The sequence below is a fragment of the Lucilia sericata genome, unplaced genomic scaffold (genome assembly GCF_015586225.1).
Source record: "Lucilia sericata isolate MDLA Ls3-8-SP2 unplaced genomic scaffold, ASM1558622v1 Contig001636F_arrow, whole genome shotgun sequence".
In the NCBI taxonomy this organism is placed as follows: Eukaryota; Metazoa; Arthropoda; class Insecta; order Diptera; family Calliphoridae; genus Lucilia; species Lucilia sericata.
The window spans coordinates 76975-101999 of NW_023995550.1; the positions used below are offsets into that span (position 1 = coordinate 76975).

General features: G+C 27.8%; 3 protein-coding genes across 3 annotated transcripts; 2 read left to right on the forward strand and 1 right to left on the reverse strand.

The window, feature by feature from the left end:
- Positions 1–65: 65 nt before the first annotated feature.
- Positions 66–16590, forward strand: LOC119612240 (eukaryotic translation initiation factor 1A, X-chromosomal). Its single transcript, XM_037967997.1, has 3 exons — positions 66–173; positions 259–505; positions 15849–16590. Exons 2-3 carry the CDS (start codon positions 302–304, stop codon positions 16089–16091), a joined length of 447 nt encoding a protein of 148 aa, XP_037823925.1. The 5' UTR covers positions 66–173; positions 259–301; the 3' UTR covers positions 16092–16590.
- On the reverse strand, positions 6843–8054 carry LOC119612239 (lectizyme). The gene has a single exon (XM_037967996.1). It carries the CDS (start codon positions 7871–7873, stop codon positions 6863–6865), a length of 1011 nt encoding a protein of 336 aa, XP_037823924.1. The 5' UTR covers positions 7874–8054; the 3' UTR covers positions 6843–6862.
- Positions 16591–20226: 3636 nt separating the features above from the next.
- Positions 20227–23951, forward strand: LOC119612242 (stabilizer of axonemal microtubules 1). The gene is made up of 3 exons (XM_037968000.1): positions 20227–20481; positions 20556–22042; positions 23747–23951. The coding sequence occupies exons 1-3, from the start codon at positions 20474–20476 to the stop codon at positions 23800–23802; spliced, it is 1551 nt and encodes a 516-aa protein (XP_037823928.1). The 5' UTR covers positions 20227–20473; the 3' UTR covers positions 23803–23951.
- Positions 23952–25025: the final 1074 nt, after the last annotated feature.

The following is a 25025-nucleotide window of genomic DNA, read 5'->3' on the forward strand; positions in this document are numbered from 1 at the left end:
TTTTATTTTATCATTACCAGCATGACAAATTTTATCAACTATAGCCATCTCTTTTCTTCTAACAGCTTTTAAATGTGCAACACTTTTGACATTTTATAGCCTTTGTAAATTATATTGTCCTCTCTCTTTTCTGTCACAGAACTGAAAAAATAAAGTTCATCAGGCATTTTTTCGTAAGTGAAAATTTAATTAAAAATATTTAAATTCGCTATAAAAAATTAATAAATTTTATTTAATTTCATAAAATTGTGTGCATAGATTCGTTAATTGTTGCAAGAAACCTCAATAAACCGCAAACACAATGCCTAAAAATAAGGGAAAAGGTGGCAAAAATCGTCGTCGTGGTAAGAACGAAAATGAATTCGAGAAACGTGAATTGATTTTCAAAGAAGATCAGCAAGAATATGCACAAGTTACAAAAATGTTGGGAAATGGCCGTCTGGAGGCAATGTGCTTTGATGGTGTCAAACGTCTGTGTCATATTCGGGGGAAACTAAGAAAGAAGGTATGGAAAATTTGTTTTCTTTTCGTATTTTGTATATTACAAAGAAAGAAAAAGTAATTTTATTATTATGCGAAGATAAAATTTAATTGTGAAAGTACTAGCGCGCTTTATATAGGAGTGTGCAAATGTTTGCATTTGTATGAAACATCCATTTCGTTCTTTTTTGTTTTGGGAGGGTGTGTGTATGTGCATGAGTAGACCTAAGTTTGTGTGTTTGTGCAAAAAATTGTTTTGCGATGTGGTTTTTCAGCTGAAGGAGACAATAATAAATAAATTGTTTTTAAACCCCCCGATTTTTGTGGAGGGTTTAAGTGCAGTTGTTTTGTGACGTTTTATGTTTATTTAAAGTCAAACAAGGTTGTACAAATATCATTAACATTTACTTTGAATAACAATAACAAAAACAATAGGTATTTTTAAACTGTTTTCGAAAGGAGTTGAAAATCGTGAGAAGAATTGTTTATTATTATGTTTTTATATTTAAATGGACTTATTATATGTTCTATTTAAAGAGATTTTGTTAATTTTTTCTGTTTCATGGTCTTCTTGAGAAATTTTTTAATGCAGCCAGCATTGGCCGAATTGTAGAATCCAACTGCAAGGTGTGCTGTTTTCGTCAGCACATGGTCCATTTTGAGATTGATCAGTTGACAATGGGTTCTAGGAAATCAGGGCCACCATTTTCTTTTTATGGGACTATACCACCCAAATTAGTATCCCTATTGAAGACATTTCAATAAATGTATTTTGTATGGTTCATAATAGTAGTTAATTTTGGACTGCGCTGCATCTGGGGTTACTAGATTTTAGTCCGGTATAAATTGCATTATGTTCCAACTTCAATAAAGTTTTGAATTTCGAAGACTATCTCCGCTCTGGCTTACAGAAGTGTACTGAAGTGACGACAGTCTTCTCTCTCGTTTATTAAGAGTACTTTTGGGCAGAAAGACAAATTAGAGCCAAACAGGTGGTAAGACGCTAGTGGAAATAACTATAATTTTCAAATGCATTGACTCTTGGTCGAATTGCGGTCCTCTATTCTTGTAGGATTTTATCTGTTAGTTTCGCTCATGCATTTCTTGTAGGTATAGGGACCAAATATCTGATCTTTTAAAAACTTCCAGGCAATCAAGATCAAAAATAGATCGAACATAAACCGCTTCAAAAATAATTTTCTAATATTAAAGGTATCTATCTGCATTTGGGGTTCTCGATTTCTCGAACCTAAAAGTAATAAAATAATGGGAAATAAATTATAAAATCTTAAAAATTTTCAAATTTTTCATTTTTTCGATTTTTTATAAAATTTGTCATTTTCGAAAATTCGAAATTAATTTCGAAAACATTAAATACGTTTCGAAATCATACAATTTTTGCTAAATTTGCTTGATTTTACATTCATTTCTCATTTTCGAAATTAACTTCAAAAATATTTTTAATTTTTATAAAAAATTTGCAATTTAAATGTTTTTGAAAATCATATAATGTTGTTAAAATTGCTTGATTTTAATTTCCGAAAATTTAAAATATTTTTGAAAATCATAAATTTTTACTAAATTTGCTTGATTTTAAATAAATTTCATATTTTCGCAAAATTTTGAACATATTTTCATTTCAAAAATATGAAATTTATTTCGAAATTGTTTAATATCTTAGAAAAATCATAAATTTTAAGTAAATTTGTTTGATTTTAAGCAATTTTTTAATTTTCGAAATTAACTTCGAAAATTTTTTTGGCCTAAAAATTTCTTGTTTTTCAAAAACTTTTAATTTAAATAACTTAAAAACAAATATTATTTCTAAATTGGCTTGATTTTAGAAAAATATCTCATTTTCGAAAATTCGAAATTAATTTCGAAAATCTTCAAAAAACAAGTTACCCCTCTATTCTAATATTAGAAAATTTCACAATAATTTAATTTCTTAACTAAATATTCTTATTTAGACCACTTTCTACAAAGTCATTCTTGTTGTATTTATGATATGATTGCTTCTTTTTATTGATAAAACAAATATTTATTTAGCATTTTGTCTACTTCTCTCTTTAATTTTTTATAATAGTAATTGTTTGTTTTAATTTAGCAGTAGCAATGTAAAATTTCACAAATTGTAAACATGTCTTTTTAACTAAAAATAAATACGCAAAATACACAATATAGAAACTTACGTCTTTATTGCGCCATTGATTCTTAGAAAATTTTAGAGGCAACTTAAGATAAAATTCTTTGTTTCTTAAAAAAGTACATACATAGTCTAATCACAGGAGAGTGGTTGTTATGGGAGGCCTAGGTCAAGTTGAATTCTTTAAAATGGATCGGTTTCTAAAGCAGACTACTTTGAAATATGTATTAATTTAGTGAATAAAACAATCAATCCAAAGGTGTTTCAAACAAATTTAAATACAATCTAATCTACTTATAACACAAGCAGCACTCTTCTTGCTTGTGTTCTCATAAAACTCTTAAACAATATCACACGACCTATAATCCCCTTTAATAATCATTAAAAGGTCATAAATATTCGCAATATGTATGGTTGTACCTTGATAATAGCCAATTGCATTGAAAAAGATTAAATTCTTTTTTTATTTCTATTAAATAACAATTTAATGTGTTAAACTAAATAAACATACGAATTTTATTCGACGTCTTTTCTATTTGCTATAACTAAAACAACAACTTATCTAATCAAAATAAATATTTAATTTAACAAAATCATACTTACTTTACACAATAAATTGCAAATTTCATTTCACTTCAGTTTCCAATAATGTCTGGGCCATTTGTAGTGTTCACTCATGCTTTATTCTTTTGTTCTAATCCCCTACACTAATGCACGTGTGTAAGGATGTTGGTGTGTATTATTGTAATTATTATTTGAGATTAAGATAAGATAAAAATTTGTCATTTTACAAATATAATTTAGTAACAACGTAATACCAGGAGTTTTACAATTAAATTTAATTATTAATTTGCAAAAATTATATTTAAATTTAAGTTTGTTTTTCAAATTATCTCAGTTCCTAGAAATTAATTTATATATTAGATAATTATGTTGTTATTTTAATGATAAATTAATTTTGTTCTTATTTTAAAAAAATTTCTATTTTAAGTTTTTTAATTAAATTTTTTTTTAAACTAAATTTTTGCTTAAAGTACAAAATGTAAAGTTTTCCAAAAATTCGAAATTAATTTCGAAAATTTATAAAAACATAAATTTTTCCTAAATCTTATTAATTTTAGTAAAATTTTTCATTTTTGAAAATTTGAATTTTTTTTAACAAAATTTTTTTACTAAAATATTAAATTTTAATTTTCAAATTAAAATCATTGTTTTGGGCCAAAACTTTTTGCTAAATTTGTTGGATTTTAAGTAAATTTCTTACTTTCGAAAATGTCAATTAACTTTAAAATTCATAAATTTAAGTAAATTTCCACTTTTTCGAAAATTCGAAATTACCCAGCTAAAACTTAAATTGAAAAGTTATGAGTTGAAAAGCTAAAAATTTCGAAATTTAGATAAAAACAAAACAAATTAACTTCTAAAATGGTTACTGTCTTTGATATTCATACATTTTTGTCAAATTTGCTTGATTTCATGTAAATTTTTTATTTTCGAAAATTCGAAATTAACTTCGAAATGTTAAATATCATAAATTTTTGCTAAATTTGCTCGATTTTAAGTAAATTTTTCATTTTCGAAAATTCGAAATTTTCTTCGAAAATGTTAATTATCTTTGAAATTTATAAATTTTTGCTAAATTTGCTAGATTTTAAGTAAATGTTTTCATTTTCGAAAATAGTTTTCTAAATTTCCTTAATTTTAAGTGAATTTTTCATTTTCGAAATTAACTTCGAAAATGTAAAATTTTGTCGAAAATCATACATTTTTGCTAAATTTGCTAGATTTTAAGTATATGTATTTCTCTTTTTCGAAAATTCGAAATTTATTTTGAAAATTTTAGATATCTTTGAAAATTATACATTTTTACTAAATTTTCTCGATTCTAAGAAACATTTTCAAAAAAATTTTCTAAATATTGAAAAACCATAGATTTTTGCTAAATTTGATTTATTTTAAGTAAATTTATCATTTTCGAAAATTCGAAATTAATTTCAAAAATGTCTAAATATTGAAAAACCGTCGATTTTTGCTAAATTTGATAGATTTAAGTAAATTTTTAAAAAATTCTAAGTTATATTTTCGAATTTAAGCTCGAAATTATTTAAAATGTTGAAATTTTTAATATTTTAAGTAAATTTTCGAAAATTCGAAAAGATTAAATATCTTAGAAAATCATGAGTTTATGCTAAATTTGGTTCGAAATTGAATTTTTGGAAATTCCAAATTATTTTTTGTTTAATTTTATATTAAATTTTTGAAAATTTGAAATTTACTTCGACTAGTTTTTTTTTTTTTTCATTTTAAACCCACATTCGCTTAATTACATCGTTAGACCGAGACATCTCCCTAAACTTCTAAATATCGCAAGTTTCCTCCCAAGGAGTCTTCCTCAATCTCGTTCTCAGCACTGGCTTGAATATCATGTCAGTCAGTGTCAACAGATTCTCCTCTAAGATATTGACTGTGTTAAAACTTTCCAATCCTTCACTGTCCCTGAAAGCCGTAGCATTCCTCTTTATTAGCCTTCAGTCGTTTCCCCCGTCAGTTCTATTAGCTTTGTCTTCAGTTTTAAATGTATTTATTTTGTAACTGCAAGTACAGAAGGTACGCTCTCGCAGTGTTTTAATGGAACAGCTACCAACTTCGATTTTTATTTTATACCCACATTCATGCTTAATTACATCGTTACATAGAAAGATCCCCTTAAATTTCAAAGTAGAGCATGTTTTCTGCAAAGGATTCTTCCGACACTCCCACAAATCACGTCCGTTACATTGTCCTTAAACATTTTTCCTTCATGCTCTAGGATCCTGGCTTGTATTTCATGTTGGTGAGTATCATAACATTCTCCTCTAAGGTATTGTCTGTGTTATAAGAAAGTCGTAGCATTCCTCTTTATTAGCCTTCAGTCCTTTCCCCCGTCAGTTCTATTAGCTTCTCCTACATCTTTGTCTTCAGTTTTAAATGTATTTATTTTGTACCTGCAAGTACAGAAGGATCGCTCTCGCAGTGTTTTAATGGAACAGATTTTTATGTTATACCCACATTCTTGCTTAATTACATCGTTACGTAGAGAGATTCCCCTAAATTTCAAAGTATAGTATGTTTTCTGCAACGAGTCTTTCGACACTTCCACAATCTCGTCCACATCACTGTCCTTAAACATTTTTACATTGTGATCTATGATCCTGGCTTAAATGACATGTCAGTCTGTGTCAGAAGTTTCTCCTCTAATGTATTGCCTGTGTTATAACTTTCTCATACTTCACTGTCCCTGAAAGCCCTAGCATTCATCTTTATTAGCCTTTCGTAGTTTCCCCCGTCAGTTCTATTATTTCCTCCTAAATCATTGTGATCTACCATCCTGGCTTGAATGTCATGTCAGTCAGTGTCAGAAGATTCTCCTCTAAGTTTTACAACACTATTTTATCCTGACGCCGAGGAGAATCTCGTTTCAACCAAAAGCGAACCACCAAATGACAGTTAGGAATCTTCCTTGTCATGATAATGAAACATTTATAATAAATTTTCCCACGTTTTGAAGATAATGTTTATTTATTCTACGCCAAATTAAATTTTATTTCTTAAATACTTACTTAATAATTGCTTCCTTCTCCTCACTTGCTCATTAATTATATTGGCAACAAATGTGTTTTAGACATTTTGCTTAACATCTGTGAATATGTCAAATATGATGTTAGCACTTGTTTTAATCAAAATATGTAGCAGTTGAAAAGATAAAGTTTTTTGAAAGTTTAGACTTTGTACCTTTAATATGACAAAAAAATTTTGAGGTACTTTTTTCTTTCTTTTATTTCTTTGGAAATCCACGTTATATTGAGAAGATTGCGGTAAACGTTTGAGTACTGATATTAGCTGTTGTTGCTGTAGTCGTCTAGCAGTGATAGGAATGAGTAATTTCTTTAAGAAATTTCACCATAATAGTTATATTTAGTTATATTTAACTTACCTTAAACCAATATTTATTTTAAATAAAAAATTCTGGGATTTTCTTTTCTTTTTATAAAATTTCAATATAAATACATTTTATTAAATAAATATACAATTTTTTTGAGATTTAGTTTTGCTTTTTAAGAGTTTTTTTCTTATATATAAATAGAACTTACAAACTAATGAGATTTCTGGAGTTTATACAGTTAGTTTTCTTTAATTTTAAGTTTTAATTCGAGTTTTTGGTTTTTTGAGGATTTTGTTTTTTATTAATTTTCACTTTTATTCAAATTGAGTTGCTGTAGAGATGATTTGTTGTATCCACTGGGTAAAAGCTGATACCCTAACAAATACTGAGGGAGCATTTTTTTGTCCACAGGGCATTTTACCCCAGGATACTATACCAATAATAGTCTGTTGTTCACGACCATACATATCATATTCCGTCTGTATTAAAGGACCTCCAGAATCTGCTGTACATATACTAACACCTCCTGTTAAGGGACCAGTACATAAATTTGTTTCATGCAATTGCATACCCGAAGCAGCCAATACTTCTTCACATAATTCCAAATCTAAAATGGGCATATTAGCCTGTTGTAATTTATGAGGAAATTTAGGAACTATAGTCATTGAAACATTACCCCAACCATAAAGAGTACCATAACCTTCGGGTACGACATCTTGTTGGGGTAAATTTACCGGCTGTACATACTGATCAAATACCAAGGGTTCTTTGGTATAGATAAGAGCAATATCATAAGGATTAACACCACCCAGATATAATTCATGCCGCACATAATAGTCTATATGACGTAGTTGTACATTATGAGATTCACTGCGTGAATGAATGTCATGACAACCGGCCACTATTACCGAATTAGCCACCATTTGAGGATTGGTTAGACAATGGGCTGCAGTTAAAATCCAATGTTCATTTATAACAGTACCCGCACAATAGTGCACTAGACCCTCCTCGGGAGTCATTAGTTGTATAGACACCACATAGGGTGCTGAGTGAGGTTCTGCTTCACGCTTGGCCAAAAACTTTTTACTCCACAAAGTTTGTTGTGTTTCCAGTGAAGCTATACGATTTTCCAAAAAACCATAAGCTAAACGTTGTTGATTGGCGATGGCTGCTAATCCTTGTATACGCAAACCACCACCTGCTCTTCCTGCAATGCCGCCGCCTCCTTTTCTTAACGGCAGTAGTTGTGAATTGCTTGCTACGATCACCATTGGTAATATTGTTGTTATTAAAAGTACATAAATATAATGGACACAAGTAGTCATAATTTCTTCTTCTTCTATAACGTTTAAACACGTTGTACACGTTAATAAATCCGTTTTGTTTAGTTTTTATTAATATCATAAAGTTATAATTAAAAGAAAATTGTCTTTTTTTTTTATTCAAATTTTCTAGCACTTTTTTTCAGTTCTTTCAATGTTTCTTGTAACTTGTCTTGTTTTAAATTAACTTACCTTTTAAAAAAGAGTGTGGTATTTATAACTAAATTGTGTTCAAAATTTTACTCTCTTTTTTTTAACCACTAACACGAGGAAAAACGATTTTCTAACTTTTTTTCTTTTACTAAAAACGAAAGCTTATCGTTTCTTATATTAGACACTCGTGTTTTAATCATTATAACTGCTCATTTTCTTTATCAATATTTAACTATTTTGGACTCTCTATCAATGTCTCCAACTCCCATTAAACACACCTCCTCCTGCTTCTGCTTTAATGTTCTCTATTTTCAAGTTTTACCTCCCTAGTAGCTTTAATTGTGGAAAAAATGTTCAAATATTTCTTTCTATTTAAAGAAATTCCTTTATAATGACTCAATCTTAAAAATTTTGATTAAATTTAATGCAAAATACTTGTTAAAATTATGGCACAATAATTTTTCTTTTCATTAAAAAAGAACAATTAAATAAAATATTGCTTAAACATTAACTTATTGGTAATTAATATATAATTTTTAAATGTTATTTTTAGTGGGAAGCACCCTGCTTTCTAGTATTTGCTCATCATTTATACATAGTCTATGGTTAAAGTTATTTTCGTCATAAATATATTTCTTATCTTTAGTTCAAGACAAAAATGTTTGCTTCTTTTAGCGCCTTTGTAAGATTCATAACTTCTGCTGCTTTAATTTTTATATTATCAATTTATTGCTGTTGTTTTTGTTTTAACACTTTTCCAGTCACACGTCTATAATTATCAGTTATTGCTATAGATTTGTTTTTTTTTTTTTTTTTTTTTTCAATCACTAAATATAGCAGATTATAAATGCGTGACATTCTTAACATGCACGAGATTTTTATCATCTATATACAAGTTTGTCCAATTTATTAATTAAAATTGCATAGTCAGTTGTATTAGATATTTTTTGTTAATTTTTTGAAATAAAGGTAAAGTTTTCGGAATTTTTGTGTTAAAAATTCCTAATTGAATGGTAATTTTGTTTGAAAAAAGTTAAAAATATAATTCATATTCTACCAGTTATACAATTAATTTAGCTTAAGTGTGTCTCCGAATGACTCACCTGTTGGCTAAAGGCATTAATTGTATCAGGCATGGAATATTCAGTATTATTGCGTACTTTTTTCAGTACTTTTTGACATTTTGAATAGTACCGTAGTACCTCCGTAACATATTATGTACTTTTTTATATATTATTAAATGTTTTTAAGTAGTCCATATATTGGACAATAGATGACATTATAACCTGTTCATAAACTAGTCCAAAGAGTAGTTAATATACCAGATAATAGATTAGTCCATAGACTAGTCCATTGACTAGTCCACAGACTAGTCCATTGAATAGTCCATAGACTAGTCCGCAGACTAGTTTATAGACTAATCCACATAGACTACATCATTGACTAGTCCATTGAGTAGTTCATAGAATAGTCCATTGACTAGTCTATTAAATAGTCCATTGACTAATCCATAGACTAGTAAATCAAATAGTCCATTGAATAGTCTATGGACTAGACTATGAACTAGTCACTAGACTATTCAATGGACTAGTCTATGGGCTAGTCTATGAACTAGTCAACGGACTAGTCTATGACCTAGTCAATGGACTAGTCTATGGACTCGTCAATGGACTAGTCTATGGACTCGTCAATGGACTAGTCAATGGACTAGTCTAGGAACTAGTCAATGGACTAGTCTATGTGTAGTCCATAGAATAGACCATTGACTGGTATATTAAATAGTCCATTGACTAATCCATAGACTAGTAAATCAAATAGTCCATTGAATAGTCTATAGACTAGACTATGAACTAGTCACTAGACTAGTCAATGGACTAGTCAATGAACTAGTCTATGGGCTAGTCTATGAACTAGTCAACGCACTAGTCTATGTACTAGTCTATGGACTCGTCAATGGACTAGTCTATGGACCGGTCAATGGACTTGTCTAGGAACTAGTCAATGGACTAGTCTATGTGTAGTCTATGGATTAGTTTATGGACTAGTCTATGGACTAGTCTATGTACTAATCAATGGACTAGTCGATGTACTCGTCAATGAACTAGGCTATGGACTAGTCGATGAACTAGTCTATGAACCAGTCTATTCAATGGACTATTCTATTGACTAGTCTGTAGACTAGTTCATAGACTATTCAATGAACTATTTTATTTACTAGTCTATGGAGTAGTCAATGGACTATTTATGGACCAGTCAATGGACTAGTCTATGTACTAATCAATGGACTAGTCTATGAATATTCTATGTACTAGTCCATAGACTAATCCATTGACTAGGCCATAGACTGGTCCATAGAATAGTACATTGACTGGTCCATAGACTAGTCCATTGACTAGTGCGTTGATTAGTTCATAGACTAGTCAATTGACTAGACCATAGACTAGTCCATTGACTACTTTATTCACTAGTCTATGGAGTAGTCAATAGACTATTTTATATACTAGTCCATTGCCCAGTCCATTGACTATTCAGTTGATTAGTCAATAGACTAGTCCATAGTAGACATAGACTAGACCGTTGACTAGCTCATACACTAGTCCATAGACTAGTCCATTGACTGGGCCAGAGACTAGTCCATACACTAGTCCAGAGACTAGTCCATTGACTGGGCCATAGACTAGTCAATTCACTAGTCCATAGACTAGTATATAGACAGTAGTCCGTAGTCTAGTTCATAGACTAGTTCATTGACTAGTCCATAAACAAGTCCATTGAATAGTCTATAAACAAGTCAATAGTCCATAAACATTTATTTAACTTGGAAAACTTTTTACTTTTCGAAATTAAATTCGAAATTTTCAAAAATAATACGAAATTGAAAATGTTGTTTAAAATTTAAAATTAAATCCAAAAATTTTACGTTATTTATTTTACTTTAATCGAATTCTTGAAACTTTCAAGTGTAGATTACGCTGCAGTCTTCTAACAATCTAATATTTTATGTTCATGTGATCTATTTTGAAATTACATATTATTCTAATTAAACAATTTAATCCTTAACAAATACTTTACGTAATTAAACATTGTGAAATTATTTTCTTTTGATGCCTTTGAAGTGTGACAAGTTCAAACAAAACAATTGTTTACTTACCTACATATGTATGGCATTAAACCTAAACTATTTTCTATAAGTGGGCCAATTGTTGTAGACGATAACTTATCATTCCTTATAAGGATTTGATTTTTGTTCAAAAAAAGCAAAGTACAATTTATTGGCGTCTTATCTATATTGAAAATATCACCCACTCAAAACATGCCAAATGTCTATAAAATACGCAGCAGATTGCAGTCACTTTTTTTTATATCTAAGATGTTCACATTTTTCATACACTCTTACACTTTCATAATTATCGGAGGGATGGTGATCAATTATATGATTATTGTAAAATGAGCAATTTATGAAATTTATAAATATGAACATATTTATGATTTTATAGTTATTTCAAAATTATGTGTTTAGTTGGGTGTTTGTTTTTCACAAGATGATTGATTGTCACAGGTTTTGATGGGAAATTTGCAAGTGGAAACTTAAGGGCATACTATTCTCTTAAAGTATTGATAAAGTTAATAGGAATTTCATAATCAACATTTTTGTGATATTATCTGCACTTGGAAACATTGATTATAAATATAGTGAATTTAGGAATAATTTTTTGGGGAAATTTAAATATCAATTAATGTTTAATTATTTATTAATTGAATGCAGATGAAATAAATATAATGTACTTTAACGTTCATGTTGATCAAGAACTAGAACTGATTTAAAATTAACCTGGAACTGAACTAAATTTGAAATGAATTGGAATTCAACTGACCTGGAACTAAACTAGATTTGATCTAAAGCTGAACTAGAACTGAACTAAAACTGAACTAGAACTGAACTAGAACTGAACTAGAACTGAACTAGAACTGAACTAGAACTGAACTAGAACTGAACTAGAACTGAACTAGAACTGAACTAGAACTGAACTAGAACTAGAACTGAACTAGAACTGAACTAGAAATGAACTAGAACTGAACTAGAACTGAACTAGAACTGAACTAGAACTGAACTAGAACTGAACTAGAACTGAACTAGAACTGAACTAGAACTGAACTAGAACTGAACTAGAACTGAACTAAAACTGAACTAGAACTGAACTACAACTGAACTACAACTGAATTAGAACTGAACTAGAACTGAACTAGAACTGAACTAGAACTGAACTAGAACTGAACTAGAACTGAACTAGAACTGAACTAAAACTGAACTAGAACTGAACTAGAACTGAACTAAAACTGAACTAGAACTGAACTAGAACTGAACTAGAACTGAACTACAACTGAATTAGAACTGAACTAGAACTGAACTAGAACTGAACTAGAACTAGAACTGAACTAAAACTGAACTAGAACTGAACTAGAACTGAACTACAACTGAACTACAACTGAACTACAACTGAACTACAACTGAACTACAACTGAACTACAACTGAATTAGAACTGAACTAGAACTGAACTAGAACTGAACTAGAACTGAACTAGAACTGAACTAGAACTGAACTAGAACTGAACTAGAACTGAACTAGAAGTGAACTAGAACTGAACTACAACTGAATTAGAACTGAACTAGAACTGAACTAGAACTGAACTAAAACTGAACTAGAACTGAACTAGAACTGAACTAGAACTGAACTAGAACTGAACTAGAACTGAACTAGAACTGAACTAGAACTGAACTAGAACTGAACTAGAACTGAACTAGAACTGAACTAGAACTGAACTAGAACTGAACTAGAACTGAACTAGAACTGAACTAGAAGTGAACTAGAACTGAACTACAACTGAATTAGAACTGAACTAGAACTGAACTAGAACTGAACTAAAACTGAACTAGAACTGAACTAGAACTGAACTAGAACTGAACTAGAACTGAACTAGAACTGAACTAGAACTGAACTAGTACTGAACTAGAACTGAACTACAACTGAACTAGAACTGAACTAGAACTGAACTAGTACTGAACTAGAACTGAACTACAACTGAATTAGAACTGAATTAGAACTGAACTAGAACTGAACTAGAACTGAACTACAACTGAATTAGAACTGAACTAGAACTGAACTAGAACTGAACTAGTACTGAACTAGAACTGAACTAGAACTGAACTAGAACTGAACTAGAACTGAACTAGATCTGAACTAGAACTGAACTGGAACTAGAACTGAACCACAACTGAACTAGAACTAAACTAAAACTGAACTAAAACTGAACTAAAACTGAACTAGAACTGAACTACAACTAAACTACAACTGAACTTGAACAGAACAGGAACTGAACTACAACTGAACTAGAACTGAACCAGAACTGAACTAGAACAGAACTTGAACAGAACTAGAACTGAACTAGAACTGAACTAGAACTGAACTAGAACTGAACTAGAACTGAACTAAAACTGAACTAGAACTGAACTGGAACTGGAACTGAATCACAACTAAACTAGAACTGGAATTAAACTGGAACTCAGCTAAATCTGGAATGATGAAGAAGAAACTATCTTATCTGTTATTGTCCTCCGTTTGACCACTTATTACAGCGGGACCTATCATTATATCATTTAAAAACCTATTTTCTCTTAAAAAATATTCTAATATTTCTACACTCAATTAAATCAATCAAGTTAATTTAAAATAACAATTACAAGTTATACACATAAATTTCAACCAAATTTCCCTATGATTAATAATGTCTATGACAAAGTCCATAATACTCATCAATAAAACTACAAGTGACCAGTAAGCATTCTCTTTTAATATGATAAAACCAACAATTTTAATATTTCCTCTTCCCTTTTGTATTAAATGAATAACAAAATATGTCTCTATAATGCGTAAAGTTTACGTCACACGTTATTCTATGAAAAATTCATGATTTTTATAAAAACAGTCTACCTTAAAATATTTATTACGTTTAAACTGATAATATTTTTTTTTTTTTTGCCCACTCGCCAATGACACTTTCATTAAATTAATAATTATGATCACTTTAGGTATTTAGGAAAAGAAATATTTATAATAACAATATTTCATAAAGAATTTGAAAGTTTTTTTAATATTTATATCATTTACCCTAAATAAACGGAAATTATTAGAATTTAACTGCAACTTTACGTAAAAGCCCATAATTATGACACAAAGATTTTTAAAGTATATCACTTTTTTTATATTCGGAAGAGTTTTTTACATTAGTCATAATAAAAATTTTTACCTGCAGATTTTATATAATGTTAAGGCAGGTCTTTTGTTTAATTAGAAACTGAATATACACCAAATGACGTCCAAAATTTTGTTTATTTGTTTAATGTCTAAACTTTATCTCTCTTCATCTTGAGAGAGAGGTGTGTTGTTATCACTATTTTAAAAAGCTAATGCGACAATTAATTCAGGTGAATTTTATGAAAATAAAAACAAAATTTATTATAATTTTACTATCCGTCGAATTTCGAAAATTAAGCTTTGTCCAATTTGAAAAATGAAATTGTTTTATATTTCCATTTGCCATAGAAATCTTTTCGATTTCGAATTTTTTACAGATTTTTCCATAGAATAACTTCGATTATTAGAACGTTTTATTTCGATTATTCGTAATTTCCATAAAAAAATTTTCCGATTATTCGTATTATCTATAGAACATTTTTCTATTATTTGAATTTTCTACAGAAAATTTTACGATTATTCGAATTTTCTATAGAAAATTTTGCGATTAATCGAATTTTCTATAGAAAATTTTGCGATTAATCGAATTTACTATAGAAAATTTTGCGATTAATCGAATTTACTATAGAAAATTTTACGATTATTCCAATTTTCTATAGAAAATTTTTCGATTATTCGAATTTTCTATAGAAAATTTTTCGATTATTCGAATTTTCTATAGAAAATTTTTCGATTATTCGAATTTTCTATAGAAAATTTTTCGATTATTCGAATTTTCTATAGAAAATTTTTCGGTTATTCGAATTATTTATAGAAAATTTGTCGGTTATTCGATTTTTTATGGAAACTTTACGATTATTCGATTTTTCTATAGAAACTTTACGATTATTCGAATTTTCTATACAAAATTTTTCGATTATTCGAATTTTCTATAGATAATTTTTCGATTATTCGAATTTTCTATAGAAACTTTACGATTATTCGAATTTTCTATAGAAAATTTTTCGGTTATTCGATTTTTTTATGGAAACTTTACGATTATTCGAATTTTCTATAGAAACTTTACGATTATTCGAATTTTCTATACAAAATTTTTTGATTATTCGAATTTTCTATAGATAATTTTTCGATTATTCGAATTTTCTATAGAAACTTTACGATTATTCGAATTTTCTATACAAAATTTTTCCATTATTCGAATTTTCTATACAAAATTTTTCCATTATTCGAATTTTCTATAGAAATTTTCCTATTATTCGAATTTTATATAGAAAATTTTACGATTATTCAAATTATATAGAAAATTTTACGATTTTTTTTTAATTTTATATTGAAAATTTTTCGATTATTCGAATATTTTATAGAAAATTTTCCGGTTATTCGTTTTTTCTATAAAAAATTTTTCGATTATTCCAATTTTATATAGAAAATTTTATGATTATTCCAATTTTCTATAAACAATTTTACGATTATTCGAATTTTCTATAAAATTTTTTGAGTTATACTAAATTTATTCAAAAGAATTTACAATTTATTCGAAATTAACAAAACTCTTTGCCCTTTACTTTTAGGTCTGGATCAATCAAGGCGATATAATTTTGGTTGGTCTTCGTGACTATCAAGATTCAAAGGCCGATGTTATTCTTAAATACACATCCGATGAAGCTAGAAATTTGAAAACTTATGGTGAATTCCCCGAATCTGTGCGTATCAACGATACAGTCACCTTTGTGGAAGACGGTTTGGATGAAGATATTGAATTTGGTGATGAAATCAGTTCTGATGATGATGCCGACTCTGTGGACAATATCTGATTAAGCGCTAAAACTAAGAGAGACATAAACAATCAAACAACAGCAGCAGCCGCAACAACAACAACAGAAGAAGAATTAGAATTGAACAAAGTGAAAAATTGAATTAAAGAAAAAAAAAAACGAAAATAAAAAATTTAAAAAACTAAATTAACTTTAAATTTAAAGTAAAAAAGGAAGAGCAGAACAGAAGAAAAAAAATATTAAGAATATAAATAAAGTTTTGAAATAATTTTGTAAGTTTTAAACACAGAGATCAGATCATTGTCCACAGAGTTACGAAAAGCAAATAACATCAAACCAACAAAAAAGGCAGAAGAGCACGTTTTATATTTGAGCCGCATAAACGGTTGAATATAAAGAAATTTAAAACATCAAACCAACAAAAAGAACCTTTTATATATACAAAACAATACAATTAATTGCAAAGACACCGCGTCAAACGTACTCTCTTATATACTTATATAAATAAACAAATAAAATTCAAAATTTAAATATTTAATAATTCTATATAATAAATAAATATACAATTAAATTTAAAGAAATATATTAAAACAAACCCTTATATATATTTAAATTAAACAAAGAACGAAAACATAAAACAATATTCAACAACAAATGAACTACATATTAACAAGAAAGCAAGAAAGAAAAACTCCTCCATAACAACATTAATAACTAAATTATATAGATTATAGAATTTTATTATTTAAAATGAACTTAATCCTTAAAGGTAAAAACTCAATAAAAACAAAACTTTACATAAAAACAAAAAACTTTAAAACAAAATTTGAAATCTGTATTCTTTTTTTTGCTTAGTCCGCTCTCCTTTTTTTATTTATTTATTTTTTGTTAATTTTTAAGCATCTCTATTTTTAGTTTTTTTTTCATTCAATACAACTTTCTGTGGTTTAGTTTAATTTGCTTGTTTTTCTCTTTATTTTTTGTAAAAAAAGTGTTCCTTTCCATCATTTTTATTTCATGACTTTTTTTTAATATTTTCTTTAAGAAATTTTTGTTTTTTTTATAAATTATTATTATTTAGAAAAAATATGTTATTAAATCTTTGTAAAAGGATACGAAACAATAGTTTATATAAGAAAATAAAATGTGAAAGGAAGACGCCTAAAAATTTCAAAGTGTTTCTCTTAATTATTTGAATGGAAGATTTCGTTTCATGGAATATCATCTAGATTGGATTCTAAAAGTTTTAGGATTTTAAATGAAAAATGGGGGAAAAACCAACAAAATAAGTTTGAAAAAAAAAATGTTCTTCAAAATTATTATCGATTATTCATATTTTCGTAGAATCTATTTCGATATTCGAAATTTTAAAAGAATATTTTTCAAATTTTCTATAAATAATTACGATTATTCGAATTTTCTAAAAAAAAATTTGCGATCATTCGAATTTTCTATAGAAAATTTTACGATTATTTGAATTTTCTATAAAAAATTCTACGATTATTCGAATGTTCTGAAGACATTTTTCGATTTTTTTTATAGAAAATTTTCGATTATTCGATTTTTTTTTAGAAAATTTTTCGATTATTCAAATTATCTATAGAAAATTTTTCGATTATTCGAATTTTCTATAGAAAATTTTACGATTATTGGAATTTTCTATAGAAAATTTTACGATTATTCGAATTTTCTATAGAAAATTTTACGATTATTCGAATTTTCTATAGAAAATTTTACGATTATTCGAATTTTCTATAGAAAATTTTACGATTATTCGAATTTTCTATAGAAATTTTACGATTATTCGAATTTTCTATAGAAATTTTACGATTATTCGAATTTTCTATAGAAATTTTACGATTATTCGAATTTTCTATAGAAAATTTTACGATTATTCGAATTTTCTATAGAAAATTTTACGATTATTCGAATTTTCTATAGAAAATTTTACGATTATTCGAATTTTCTATAGAAAATTTTACGATTATTCGAATTTTCTATAGAAAATTTTACGATTATTCAAATTATCTATAGAAAATTTTACGATTATTCGAATTTTCTATAGAAAATTTTACGATTATTCGAATTTTCTGTAGAAAATTTTACGATTTTTCGAATTTTCTTTAGAAAATTTTACGATTATTCGAATTTTCTATAGAAAATTTTACGATTATTCGAATTTTCTATAGACATTTTTACGATTATTCGAATTATCTATAGGCATTTTTACGATTATTCGAATTGTCTATAGACATTTTTACGATTATTCGAATTATCTATAGAAAATTTTACGATTATTCGAATTTTCTATACACAATTTTAAGATTATTCGAATTTTCTATAGAAAATTTTACGATTATTCGGATTTTCTATAGAAATTTTTACGATTATTCGAATTATCTATAGAAAATTTTACGATTATTCGAATTATCTATAGGAAATTTTACGATTATTCGAATTATCTATAGAAAATTTTACGATTATTCGAATTACATATCTATAGAAAATTTTACGATTATTCGAATTTTCTATAGAAAATTTTACGATTATTCCAATTTTCTATAGAAAATTTTAAGAATATTCGAATTTTCTATAGAAAATTTTACGATTATTCGAATTTTCTATAGAAAATTTTACGATTATTCGAATTTTCTATAGAAAATTTTACGATTATTCGAATTTTCTATAGAAAATTTTACGATTATTCGAATTTTCTATAGAAAATTTTACGATTATTCGAATTTTCTATAGAAAATTTTACGATTATTCGAATTTTCTATAGAAAATTTTACGATTATTCCAATTTTCTATAGAAAATTTTACGATTATTCGAATTTTCTATAGAAAATTTTACGATTATTCGAATTTTCTATAGAAAATTTTACGATTATTCGAATTTTCTATAGAAAATTTTACGATTATTCGAATTTTCTATAGAAAATTTTACGATTATTCGAATTTTCTATAGAAAATTTTACGATTATTCGAATTTTCTATAGAAAATTTTACGATTATTCGAATTTTCTATAGAAAATTCTTCGAATATTCGAATTTTCTGTAGAAATTTTTCGATTATTCGAATTTTCTGTAGAAATTTTTCGATTATTCGATTTTTTTTTTATAGAAAATTTTCGATTATTCGAATTTTTTATAGAAAATTTTATTATTCGAATTTTTTAGAAAATTTTTCGATTATTCGAATTTTCTATAGAAAATTTTACGATTATTCGAATTTTCTATAGACAATATTGCGATTATTCGAATTTTTTATAAAAATTTTTTTCTATTCTAATTTTTCAGAAAATTTTGCGATTATTCGAATTTTCTATAGAAAATTTTACGATTATTCGAATTTTCTATAGAAAATTGTACGATTATTCGAATTTTGTATAGAAAATTTTACGATTATTCGAATTTTCTATAAAAAAATTTTACGATTATTCGAATTTCTATAGAAAATTTTACAATTATTCGAATTTCTATAGAAAATTTTACGATTATTCGAATTTTCTATAGAAAATTTTACGATTATTCGAATTTTCTATATACAATTTTTCGATTATCAGAATTTTCTATAGAAAATTTAACGATTATTCAAATTTTTTATAGAAACTTATGCGATTATTCGAATTTTCTTTAGAAAATTTTTCGATTATTCGAATTTTCTATATAAAATTTTTCGATTATTCGAATTTTCTATAGAAAATTTTACGATTATTCGAATTTTCTACATAAAATTTTGCGATTATTCGAATTTTCTTTAGAAAATTTTGCAATTATTCGAATTTCCTATATAAAATTTTGAGATTACTCGAATTTTCTACATAAAATTTAGCTATTACTTGAATATTTTATAGAAAATTTTTGCGATTATTCGAATTATTCGGATTATCTGTAAAATTTTGTTCAATTAATCTAATTTTCTATAAAACGTTTTTGGATTATTCGAATTTTCTATAGAAATTTTTTCGATTATTCGAAATTTCTACAGATATTTTTCGATTATTCGAATTTTCTATAGAAAATGTTTTAATTATTAGAAATTTGTACAGACAATTTTAGGATTTGAATTTTTTTATGAAAAACCCTATTAACATTTTTAGAGTTTTTCGATTATTCGATATTTTTTTACTTAAAATCTCTATGAAAATTTATTTTTCCCTGATAACTATGATGTCTTGAATTGTTTGTCAAATAATTAATAAATTGTTTTTATTTTTCGTTAACAAAATCCTGTTTCTTTTCGGTTGTGTATTTGTCAATTTGTTGCAATTCTGTGGTTTGTTGTTAGAAAATCTTCAAAATTCATTTCGAACATCAAACTTTTCTACGATATAAAAGCAAGAAAATTAAGAAAACTTCTTAATAAATCAAAGATCAATATTATCCCTTTAAACAAATCAAGTTAAGATAACAAAATTATGTGTGCGTAAGTAGCTTTGAATAAAAATATATCAAAAGAAAGTCAACTGTTAATCGTTCCCGTTTTTAAAATATAACCAGTCAACTTATTTGTGAAGTTCCCGATGAATGCATTCAAAATACAAATCCAGTGAGTGAAGGCCATTGTGGCGACAATTGCCCGCCACAATGTGATCCCTGTCAAGCTCCTTTGGAATATCCACCCTGTCCTCCCTCAGGAGATTGTAATTGTAGATGTGATTGTGGTGATTATTCGGGTTGTTGTTATCAGCAACCCACTAGAACTTTACCCATAAAACCTCAAACAAGTATTATGCGCGCCACGCAACCTTTGGAAACTGAAACCATTTATAAATGTTCTTATCCTGGCAATTATGGTGATACGTTTAAAGCCAAACCTGTCAAACCTTGTAATAATATTTCCTCCATAAAAGCGCCTATGGAAAAATGTACTATACAAAAATTATCCTTCATGCCTCACCAATGTGTGGCACGTGCAGAACCCATAAGACCCAAAGATAATTGTTTAAATTTTCGTGGTCCTTTATATGCCATAACCTCACAAAAACATGATTTTATGCCCAAAGGTTATTGTAGAAGAGAACCCATTAAACCTAGACAGGGTATATGGAAGTCGTGTGATCCCTTAGAGCGTTGTACGGTCAATAAACTTTCCTATATGCCAGTGGATGTATGCAAGAATCCACCGCCTAAGCCTATAATACAAACCTATAATTATATACGTCCTACGGCTCCAGGGGAACAGTGTACTATACAAAAATTAAGTTATCTGCCGGTATGTTTGCCGGCCAAAGAACCTATGCCTTGGGCTGAAAAGTCACGTTGTCCACCACCTAAATATGAAAATCTAGTTACCACCTATAATTTAAGTTACATACCCAATTGTAATACTCATCGCTTAGCGCCCATAATGCCTATGAATGGCCTTAAGTTTCTTGGGACCGATTGTAATGATGGCAAAACCGTCTACAAACTCAGTTATATTGGTAACGATGCTCGCTGCTGTCGTCCCGCACCAGTTTTACCCCTACATGGTCTTGAAATGCCTACTGGGCCCATGGAGAAGTGTACGGTGCAAAAACTTTCGTACCAACCAAATTATTGTGCTGGTCGTACAGCTGCCATTAGACCACGTGAGAATTGTATAAAACCTTCTGGACCCATGTACTTTATGACAACCCAAAAACATGATTTCGTACCAAAACCAATTTGTCGCAGAGGCCCCATAAAACCACCCTCACTCATTTGCCGTCCCTCGGGTGGTTTGGAAAAGTGTACTGTTAATAAATTGTCTTATTTGCCTGTTAATGTGTGTGAATATCCCCGTCCACCTGCTGTCAAGCCACCTACAGGTATTTGCCGTCCTGAGGGAGCCATGGAGAAGTGTACTACTTACAAATTGAGTTATATACCGAATTGCATACCTCCCAAGGAACCTTTACCCTGGGCAAGGGCTTCTAGTTATGTTAAACCTACGGCTCCGATAGAAAAATGTACGATACAAAAATTAAGCTATGGGCCACCGGGGACCTTTAATAGATGTGGAGGTAAGAGAAATCATTTTCTTTAAGAAAAATCGAATAATCGTAAAATTTTCTATAGAAAATTTGAATAATCGTAAAATTTTCTATAGAAAATTTGAATAATCGTAAAATTTTCTATAGAAAATTTTAATAATCGTAAAATTTTCTATAGAAAATTTGAATAATCGTAAAATTTTCTATAGAAAATTTGAATAATCGTAAAATTTTCTATAGAAAATTTGAATAATCGTAAAATTTTCTATAGAAAATTTGAATAATCGTAAAATTTTCTATAGAAAATTTGAATAATCGTAAAATTTTCTATAGAAAATTTGAATAATCGTAAAATTTTCTATAGAAAATTTGAATAATCGAAAAATTTCTATAGAAAATTCGAATAATCGAAAAATTTTCTATAGAAAATTCGAATAATCGAAAAATTTTCTATAGAAAATTCGAATAATCGAAAAATTTTCTATAGAAAATTCGAATAATCGAAAAATTTTCTATAGAAAATTCGAATAATCAAAAAATTTTCTATAGAAAATTCGATTAATCGAAAAATTTTCCATAGAAAATTCGAATAATTGAAAAATTTTCTATAGAAAATTCGAATAATCGAAAAATTTTGTATAGAAAATTCGAATAATCGAAAAATTTTGTATAGAAAATTCGAATAAGTGAAAAATTTTCTATAGCAAATTCGAATAATCGAAAAATTTTCTATAGAAAATTCGAATAATCGAAAAATTTTCTATAGAAAATTCGAATAATCGAAAAATTTTCTATAGAAAATTCGAATAATCGAAAAATGTTCTATAGAAAATTCGAATAATCGAAAAATGTTCTATAGAAAATTCGAATAATCGAAAAATGTTCTATAGAAAATTCGAATAATAATTTTCTATAGAAAATTCGAATAATCGAAAAATTTTCTATAGAAAATTCGAATAATCGAAAAATGTTCTATAGAAAATTCGAATAATCCAAAAATGTTCTATAGAAAATTCGAATAATCGAAAAATGTTCTATAGAAAATTCGAATAATCGTAAAATTTTCTATATAAAATTCGAATAATTTAAACATTTTCTATAGAAAATTCGAATAATCGAAAAATTTTCTATAGAAAATTCGAATAATCGAAAAATGTTCTATAGAAAATTCGAATAATCCAAAAATGTTCTATAGAAAATTCGAATAATCGAAAAATGTTCTATAGAAAATTCGAATAATCGAAAAATGTTCTATAGAAAATTCGAATAATCCAAAAATGTTCTATAGAAAATTCGAATAATCGAAAAATGTTCTATAGAAAATTCGAATAATTGAAAAATTTTCTATAGAAAATTCGAATAATTGAAAATTTTCTATATAAAATTCAAATAATCGTGAAATTTTCTATAGAAAATCCGAATAATCGTAAAATTTTCTATATAAAATTCGAATAATCGAAAAATTTTCCATAGAAAATTCGAATAATCGTAAAATTTTCTATATAAAATTCGAATAATTTAAACATTTTCTATAGAAAATTCGAATATTCGAAAATTGTTCAAAGAAAATTCGAATAATCCATTTTTTTTAAAGAAAATTCGTAAAATGTTCTATTGAAAACTCTGATAATCTGTAATTTTTTGTAAAGAAAATTAGTACAATCGTAAATTTTTCTATAGAAAATTCGAATATTTATAAAGTTTTCTATATAAAATACGATGTTTCACTTTCAGCCTGTTGCAATCAAAATAATAATAACTCAAGCTTCCCTAAGGCGGGCATTTGTTAACGAAAGTGTAAGTAAAGGTTTTCAGCAGTTTAATGTTAAAGTAACAAACCATTTGTCCCTTGTCTTAATTACCCCTAAATAAACTGTCAAAAAACTAAAAAAAAAAAAAAAACCTTTAAATATATTTATTATTAATAAATGTTTACACATTTTTATAAATTTTATTTATTTTTTTCAATTTGAAATAAACTTAAAAACAAATTATTAGATTAGAGAAACAGATTAGAAAAAAAAAACGGCAGAAATTTAAGCCATTTGTATAAGTTGTCTTTTAATACCTTCACGTCGTTTTTTATCACGTTTCTTGCGTTCTTGTGTGGCTTCCCGAAATAGTTCTACTCCCTCACGTTCTTCTATATCGTGTTGTATTAGAGCTAAACCATGTAAATTTAGACCAATGGTGTCTCTTAAAGAATTGACATCTTTTTTCAAAGCTTTGACCAGGGTTTGTAATAAAGGTTTCATGTGTTTGGCTCCTATGATAGGTTTCATGTGGACTCTAAATAAGAACATGGTGACTTTGGATAATAATTCAATTTCATCTGGACGTTGTTCCAAAATACCAGGTAGTTTTTCTAGCAATTCGCAGACATTAGAAAATGGTAGAATGAGTAATGCTTCTTCTAAGTCGGAGGCTCTAATGCGTGCTAAAGTGGCTAGCACAAAGTCATTGGGATTATTTACATTTAAGGCACGCATTAAAGGATGTAAATCAGGTTTTTCATCTTCCTCAACATCATATTGTTTGCAAATTTCTAAACATTCTAATATAGATTCGGCAGCCTTTTCTGAGCCTACGGTTTTACGTGAGGCTAGTTTTAGACCAGGCAATAGGGGTACCGTATGATCTTCTCCTGTAGCTAATTGTTGATTTTCCATTTCTTCACGTTCTTCTTCCTGGACATCTTGTAAAACTAAGGGCTCTTCGGTGCGTTCAAACAAACGTAAACAACGATCGGAACCACAACTCACTAGATAACGACCATTGGGACTAACGGCTAGATTATAGGCTTCTCCTAAGTGACCAGGCAAGGTAATGATTTTATCGAAAGTATCAGCATCCCATTGTTTAATATTGCCATCTTTGCCACAGGTGAAGAACATGTGTGTTTTGGGTATAAACTGTAAACCCATGACGGAATCATCATGGGCAAACAAAGATCTATGACAATCACCAAAATCTAAACCCCATATCTTGACATTACGATCAGCAGAAACCGGTA

Bases quoted from the DNA above. Each gene is read 5' to 3' on its own strand.
- LOC119612240 (XM_037967997.1), top strand. From the start codon at position 302: ATGCCTAAAAATAAGGGAAAAGGTGGCAAAAATCGTCGTCGTGGTAAG. The intron at 506-15,848 runs GTATGGAAAATT...CTTTACTTTTAG, and splicing joins GGGGGAAACTAAGAAAGAAG to GTCTGGATCAATCAAGGCGA.
- LOC119612239 (XM_037967996.1), bottom strand. From the start codon at position 7,873: ATGACTACTTGTGTCCATTATATTTATGTACTTTTAATAACAACAATA.
- LOC119612242 (XM_037968000.1), top strand. The intron at 22,043-23,746 runs GTAAGAGAAATC...TTTCACTTTCAG, and splicing joins GACCTTTAATAGATGTGGAG to CCTGTTGCAATCAAAATAAT.